The following is a 9152-nucleotide window of genomic DNA, read 5'->3' on the forward strand; positions in this document are numbered from 1 at the left end:
GAGCTGCTTTATCTTATTAATTATTTGATAATGGCCTGTTTTATGCCATTTTCAAATAATTACTATTATGATTTTCGTTACCTAATACTCGACATTTCATGAACAAAAGTATTGTTTTTATAGACATTACTCCAAACTATGTTCAATATTTTGAACAAATTACCGTATATGCAATGTGTTAGGTGGTCTCAAAAGTTTCTTTCGTTTTATTAGGAAGTAACAGTTGTACAACATTTTATTTTTATATTATTTTATTGAATGTGTACGATCCATTTTGTTCCAATAGAACAAAAAATAATAATTGATAAATATCAATTATAAATATACTACCATCTAATATAATTTAGACAAAAATTTGTTTTATGTATTAAAAATTAAATATTTTATACCATAGCCTAATTTTTTCATGTTTAGTTTTTCTAAATGTTGCATTTAGTTTTTGTAAATTGTTCAAAAATGCATAAAAATCTGCAATCTACATATGACATAATATTTAAACTGTATGAAATGAATCTTGAATTTATTCAGATTTATGAGTGTATATTGAACTTGATGTAATCACTCATCGCTAGTTTCACGAATTCATGTCAATAGATATCGTCTTTTTAACGCTTCTTTCACACGATTGAATATCGATAATAAATTTTATCGTTTACGTTGCACACGACCATTTCACATCGTCATTTAGACTCAAATAATAAATTTGTCAATTTTCATTGGGATACATGTTGGATTCCGATGAAACATCGTAATTGATTACTGTGAAACTATTATTTCGACCTAAATGAAATGAGTAGTTTACAATATTGGTCACAACCACTTTCTTTGGAGATATTTACAACTAACCACTTTATAAGTACATAATATAATATGTACGTTGTAGATAAAATGGCTTTATAAAACATTTAATATTTACATCTTGCCTGAAAATAATATTAATCAAACTATAATTTAACAGATTTAATACATTTCGACCATTTGTAAAACAAAGTTACAATTTGGTACTCGAAACATTTAGTTGATCATTATCGACAACTTTTTGTATATTTTTAATATTTGTATGTTTGATTATTATCCACGCCAACGCAGATTGTTCATTTTTTTAATATAATTTTTTAGAAAAAGCTGTTATAGCAGTAATTATATGTAAAAAATATTTAATAGCAAATTACTTATATAATAGTATACCATAATAATACAAACTATAAGAAATTTTAATTTACTTTCTTCTAATTGTCAATTCCTTTTCTTAATTATATTGATATATTCTACGATAATTATTTAGAAAGCTGCAATCATCTTGGATTTCAATGATTTTTTAATATATTGCAAAATCAACATTTTGAACAACTTTTTTCTTTGCGTGTTATCGTCGGATTCTTAGTTTCCGAGATTTTTGCAAAAAACTGGCGGTATCACTACAATGAATTCTACTTATAATTGTTTATAAATAATGTCCGTGACAGCGGATGTCCCAACCTATATAAACTATAAACAAATGATAAGAATTAGGTTCGGATTAAGCGTTATTTTATCTGGTAACCACACCGTGATGCTGCCTAACCCCAACCAATATTTAACGCATACGCCGTCACGGACGCAGAATTACAGCCAAAATTCACTGTGGTTGTACCGACAATTTTTTGTGAAAACTAACAATAGGACATATTTTGTGTATACAAAAAAAATTGTTCAGATGCCTCCAATAACATATTAAAAAATCATCGATATCTGAAATGGTGGAAATTTTCGAAATAATTACTCTTAACTTTTATTTTCTTTTTTCTAAAGAATGTATTTGACATAAAGTACAGCCTTCATTAATTAACAGAACAATTCTTTGAAACAGAATTAAAAGATTGGTTGTCTCAACATTTTTCCAGATTATGTTTAATAATCTCATTAGAACTTGGTAGGATAAAATTAATTTCTTTCCTTTTCTATATATTTTACGTTTTTACGGTTTTTAATCGCTATACATAATAATATATTTCGATCAATTTTGATATTCGTATTATTCCATTTTTTGTTATTTAATCCTACGCATGTTATGAATGGTTTTACAATACAGATTTAGGTTTCTATAGACTCTTTCGCGTTCCCTATCTAATTTATTACAAATTTTTTAAATAGGCCAGGAAAATAAGTGAGTAATGTAATTAATTACTACATTGTTGCAACTTTTGAAAATAGTTTTGACAAACTTTTGTTATGTGTTCCGCATTGCAATTTTGCATGAATATGAAATTCTGATCGATTAATGGTTTTCTTGATAATTTGGATTAATTATCACAATTCGAATGAAAATAATAGGTGCCCTATACTCGGGATCAATCGACGGGAATGTAGATAAATGAATTCCTTAGAAGCCAAACTGATCTCAACTCCATTTTTTACTAATTTCTCAATTCAAGTACAATATTCAAGTGCAATATACAATTGATATTTAATTCTTAAAAAATAAATATGGTATTTTTATAATTTCATTTATAAATAACATGATTATTAATATTAATATGAAATATTACTAATAATATAGTGATATGAATAACAGTAAATTTCAAGATAAGTTGAAGAAATAATGCTCGTAGTAATGGGATATAATCACTCTACTTTCCAATTTTCGAGTTAGTCAATATAGCTTCTACATGATTCTAATGCACAAATCATTTTCTATATAATGTCACTTTCTATGTAACAATGAAAACGAATATATCTAGGGATATCTTTAACATTTCTCATTAATTGTAAATATTTAATCAAAACAAATATTGAACGTCCCAATTACATTATACGAAAATGCCACTGAAAGATGTTTACTGAAACATTTCCAATAATCAAATGATAATTTCAGAAAGTTATCGTTTCGTAAATTATATCATTGATTTATTGCCTATTGTAACGTGCAAAGCGTTACAAGTTTGATGATTCGTTAAGAAACAATTAATGTTCAAATGTTTCTCGTATGTAATTTGCATGATTGCTATGCATTAACTACGCGTTTCTGTCCACAGTTCTCCTGTTTCAAGTACGAGAGAGTCCAATCGAAACTAGTGTATCTGCGAATCAGGAAAAAACATTCCAAAGTATTGTATGATTCATGCGATAGTGGTTTCAAACGTTTTTTTTAGATCGGTCTTTATATACAGTAGAACTTGGTTTATATTAATTCATTAAGTATTTAACATTTAACAATGTGAACGAAATTTTATTTACAATTAACACCTGAATAACTGAACGCTGACTGAATCTCTATTATCTGAACTGCCGAGTACCACTCATACCAATTCCATGAACGAATGGAATGTATTTGTGTCTATTTATATGTATCGAAATGATTTTTCTCAATTTTTTTTATTACTCGAATTAATTTTTTTATTTATTTACTTATATTTATGTCACGTATTATTAATTAATTACACGATTATTGTGTTCACAAATTCATTTCCAAAATCATAAGGTTCGAAACATTATTATATGTATATTTATGAGCAAATGTTTGGTGGAGTCCATTTATATGAATGTAAACTCTATTAGCTGTTCGAAAAATCACAAATGTTGTAAGAAGAAAAAATTAACTGAACTTGTACTACATACATACAATATACGAATGACCTGGTTATACGAATTAGCTTATCCCCAACAGATTTGTATAAATGGTATTTTACATTACAGTATAAACGGGTTTATAAAAATATTCTTAAATATCCTTTATGAATATATTATGTTGTGTGAAACATTTTGAAATTTCATTAACGCGGTTATGAGTATGAGACTCGACTATCTTTGTTATATTGGTAAAGTTAAAAACAGAACTGAAAAAACATATATATATATAAATTATCCATCTATATATATATATATATATATATATATACACATTTATATATATGTATATATATATTATAACATATATATATATATATATATATATGAGATTAAAGATTAAAGATATATGAGATTTTTCAATTCTCCTACAATTGTTTCCTAACTATAAATCTCAATATGAGGAAAGGCAAAATATGAGGAAAGAGTATCTTGGATAAAATTTAACCGATTAACTTAACAGAACTTGAGCGCTTACAACAATTTCATTAAAATTTGTATTACATTCGAAAAAGAAAATCAATCTACATTTAAGCCTAAAAGATGATACTGGAATATAAGGAATTTACTCAATATCATAGAACCTAAGTATCCAAACAAACGGAACGGTACGTATAACGAAACAAAAAGAAAATAATATTAATAATAATTCCTTAAAGAAATAACTCTAAATAAGTACGACTATACAATAAATAAACAAAAAAAATAATCGAGTAATTGAAAACAAATGATCTCTTATAGATAACTGTGTTAAAGATTAACAAAGTTATTCGAACTTAACAAAGTTGTGACTAGTTCGCATGATCAAGGTTGTTCTATTACATGATCTTACATATTTGCTGTAACGTATTTATTATATTTATTTGTAAAGTAATATCTCCTTATTAAATAATTTATACTTCAATTGCGTTTCAAAGAAGTTAATAAATGATTTTTTACTACTGTTATCTTTTAAATCAACAAATCTCTATTTAACTTCCATTTCCCTAGTCGTATTCATAAGACTATGAAATGTCACAAATATCCGCGATCTAATTCTTATTAATTGTACAGTGTCCTATCAATGATAGTGTCCCAGTGATAATGGTACAATTGACAAGGAGGCGATTTTATGTGGAAAAGTAAGTCGAAAATATATAATAAAATTTTTTCATAGAACGCATCGTTTTTAAACAATTGAAATTTGAAAAGTTATCAAGTACGCATGGCAAAGCCAATTCTTAACTAAGCATATTCAAATACTATTTTCTTGGAAATGAGACCATGAGAAATGAGAAAATGTTATTTTTTACTTATTCTTTTTCGTAGAATGATCTTCTGCTGATTATTTGCTTATATCTAGCCGGTATTTAATTAGATAAGTTCAGATATAACAAAGAAATTTCCAAATTTGATTTTATCGAAAAGAAAGCGTAGCGCCGTATGAAAAAATGTTATTCTATATTTTCACTGAATTTTTTCACGTAGAATTACGTTTTTACCGATTGTACCATGATTACTGGAACACCTTGTGTAGTAATGTAGTAAATTATTGTGCAGTGAGGCCCACAGGTATGCGATTGAAGTTACGACGACATGTGGCACGTAACAGTAACCTGTTTTCACAAGCGTGACTCAATGGTGACCACGTGATTGTGACACCTCACTGAACAACGAATCGATCGCCAGGGGAATATAGACGACAGGCAAAACAGCATTTACCTCGATGCAGCACAAGGACAACGAGTAACACGATTAATCTTGAAACTAGTACCATTTTCATCTTCTTTATTTATTATCACACTGTGCACCTTCTTATTTATTTACTCTATATTCTCTCTTTCTCTTTTTCCTGTCATTTCATATTTTTGTAAAGAAGCACTTATATAGTAAGGCAACCTCATTCACATGGAAACACTCGTCGGAACGAATACACGATACTACACGACTAAAGCATTCCACGCGCGCTTTCTCACTGAAGAACCGAGCGAACAAACGGGTTACGCACGTCCACGATTCCATGAACAAGGCCCCACCCCGACCGATTCCTCGTTCTCTGAGTTATCGGTGACGACATCATCCAGGAGACGACGTTCTTCTCCTTCATTTACTTCAATGATCATAGTTAATCGCGTGAATCGAAGCTCCAAAGTCACCAATGATGATTTCTACCGAGATTGAGTATTATCAAAACAAGCTTTCATTTAAATAATTTTTCAAATTGAAATGTTGACTTTTTTGTTATTTGCTTTGTTCCTTTATCTTAAATAACATTATTTCGATAATAATATACTCAGAAAATAAATTATTTCATTGAATAAATATATTTAGTGTTTTATTTGATATATCTACCATCAATCACAAAAGCCTACATGCGCTCCTCAAATATATTGTAATAAAAACGTTAGCTTTACGAACTTTTTTAACAGATTAATATATAACGTTGTTAAAATATAACGTAATTTATTTACTTTCAGTTTTATTAAGTAATAGATATAAATTACAATATTATAAAAATTACATACATTTGTTATATCTGCATGAAGTTATAAAAATAGTAGGCTTAATATTATATTATAATTTTATTCTTAACCCTCCTCCCCTTACGTAAACATCAACAATATCCTGAAATTTCCTTGGCATTAGAAGGTTTCGTAACTTCTACCGTAATTTTATCTCAAGAATTTTATGAAGTAAGTATTCTAATTTCTGTTTGTAAACATTAGTAATAATGTGTATAGTAATAAAACTGTTGCCACGTAAGCACAAATAATTTCGTAACAAAGTGCGTTTCTAATTTCTTTGGTAAATCAGGTATACATAATTTGATAGGTATATGTAGAGGAATGTGGGTTTTCGTGACTAAACATAAATATCAGTTATTTAATTTCACCAAAAATATATAAAGGTGTTTATCTATGGTACACAGAATTTTTATTCGAAAGCTTTGATGTGTAAGTTTACGTACACACATTCTTTTTAATATTTACTAATGTTCGTGCTGCTTGATCCGATGAAATATTTTTAGTATCTAGTTGTTTTTAAAGTGTCTAAAGTGAATATTTTTCGTCAATAGATATGCAGTGGTTACAAAAAATATTGACAAATATTGACAAAAGATATAAGGATATATGTGAATACTGTTTGTTGCTCTGCTCTATTCCTTATGCGTTAAAAACAACTACATACAATAGAATACCGCTTAGCGCGGTGTTCATGTAATGAGATTGCAAAATTGCTTTAAAAGGCTTTATATATGTTTACACGATGGTAAATTCTAGAAGTGCAGAAGCATATTATTGCCTTAAACATACAAGGTAATAATTGATTTATTGTTCTTGCTTTCTGTCCTTGTTTTCAAAATTAACTCATTCTTGATATGCAAATATATGGGTTTTTGAACTTGACACAAAGATTATACATACGTATTAACCTTTTTACGAGAAGGAACATTTCACCTATTATGTGAGGTTATTTGTATACAGAATTAGCTATGTTGCTCCAAAAAAGAATTTATTTTACTTCTTTCGCTGTGGATGCCATATAACATTAAGAATTCGCATAAAGCAGAACGTGTCTGCCATGTTACAGGGAGTTCCACCGTACTTGTTGCATAGAGGATTCTATCTTCTATACCATTATTACTTAAATCGGTCTATAGTAATCAGAAAAAAGTTTTCATCGTCGATAATGGTTACTGGTAAGTAAATAAATTTCCATTTATTCATACTGATTAATATGAATAGCGGATATGGTACGTAAGCTGGTAATAACGGTTATGATAACTAAAAACAATTTCCGTCATTGATAATGAATACCGGTAACTAAAAGTTGTTATTATATAATGTTTATATTATGTATAATAGATAACTAGAACACTTAACTATAACTATAACTAGAACACTTAAAAATTAATATTCTTTAACCATTTAATTTTTTGAAAAATCTCTTATAAATGTAATGATGTATTCTACTGTTTTCGGCTTAAACAAAAATTAATTTTTTTTCAATAGCTTTTTACTAATTGTCATTTTTTAACGTTGGTAATAATAAATAAAGATGTTATTCCATCTTCAAATTTGAACCTGTAAAGATAATTATACAAATAATTCCACATAGTATATTTTTTATCTTTTTAAATCTATCGTTTTTCATCTTTAGTTAGAATGATCTATCTATCATTTGCTAAATATTATAAGGAGTACTATTGTGTATTTTATACATTTTTGCATATTATGTGAATTTTTATACTTTTAAATTTACCCATATTAAATTTACCCCAATATACCCATTTTTATACTTTTAAATTTCCCATAAATGTTTAAAAGTCCACTAATTATACGAATACAAAACACAAACACTATAACTGTTTCAAGTTTAAAGGATGTTTTAAGTAAAATAAACTTAGTATCACTAAAATAGCATTCCTATTTCTGATTGATCTCAAATTGAGAATGTTAGAAAATGATTTCACAATTTCCCTGGATATTAAAAATATCAAATATTCATCCACTTTGTATAAAATTATTTAACATTGCGATTATTTCGGTCATCTATCTATCAGTGGTAATAGCATAATCTATCAAACTCATATTGTAATGTATTTAGGGGTCAACGTAATTGCCACTTATAAATTAGTGCAACCTGTGTTAAGTGTTCAAACATTTTATTGTATAAAGCCTCATTTATGAATATGTTGATATTGAAAATTTGTCCACTATATTTATCTCTACATTGTATATTTTCTTTCAAACATTTCAAGGGAGAAAATATAGATTAGAAAAAATCTTGGGAAAAGTTTATAAGAAAATAATATACGGGATATAATTATGTTAACAGAAATAATTTTTAACGATTGAAGGTTTTGTAACAATAAGAAAACAATTTCAATATTTAAACTGTATTTATTGTGTGAAAAAGATATAGGCTTCATATTCAGAAGTAGAAAAATTCATTACTGTGAATATTAGTTGATTGTAAACCTATATTCTAGATTTTAAACTTTCACGATAATCAGATAACATACATTCCGTGATTCTTCTGATTTCGATAATGTCTTTGATATACATAGAGAGGAAATGAGAGTACTCACGCCCGTAGGTTTAGCTGTACCACAGTATAGGTGCTACACCATGCGGCCAAGTGCTGAAAGTATTCCACGCTAGCATATACAAGAACCTATTTAGTTCCATCACAAACGAGGTATATTCGCTGTGGCTCCACGCTGCAAGATCCCTTCATTGTAACTACACTTTTACGGAAAATTCTTTTTACGTTTTTATACTATTATTTTATAATATATTATCTATGTTTTATATTTTATAGTATATTTTAATTTAATAATATATTTTATATTATTTATATTATATATTATTTTATAATTATATTATTTATTTTATATTATTTTATACTTTATACATTTTTATTCTATCTATTTATTTTCACAACCGTAATCAAACATGATTTCTATGTTCTCGTGTATGCTGATGTTCGTTTGCATTGGGTCTGCTCGTCAGTATCGATACTCAGTACTCTTCTCATAGTTTTTCCGAACGTGTTTCTTATAA

At 27.6% G+C, this 9152-nt stretch overlaps 1 protein-coding gene across 3 annotated transcripts in view; it reads right to left on the reverse strand.

The window, feature by feature from the left end:
* Window positions 1-5651, reverse strand: part of LOC100646978 (vascular endothelial growth factor receptor 1) — a 74035-nt gene extending 68384 nt beyond the window's left edge. For 2 of the 3 annotated variants that reach the window (XM_012307775.3, XM_012307773.3), the window contains exon 1: window positions 5308-5651. In XM_012307775.3, coding sequence (XP_012163165.1) covers window positions 5308-5368 — 61 coding nt within the window. In that variant the 5' untranslated portion in view covers window positions 5369-5651. The remainder of the gene's footprint in view (window positions 1-5307) is intronic. The other variant, XM_012307774.3, reaches the window with a different exon arrangement.
* Between the last annotated feature and the right edge of the window lie 3501 nt (window positions 5652-9152).

This window comes from Bombus terrestris, chromosome 4 (genome assembly GCF_910591885.1).
Source record: "Bombus terrestris chromosome 4, iyBomTerr1.2, whole genome shotgun sequence".
NCBI lineage: Eukaryota > Metazoa > Arthropoda > Insecta > Hymenoptera > Apidae > Bombus > Bombus terrestris.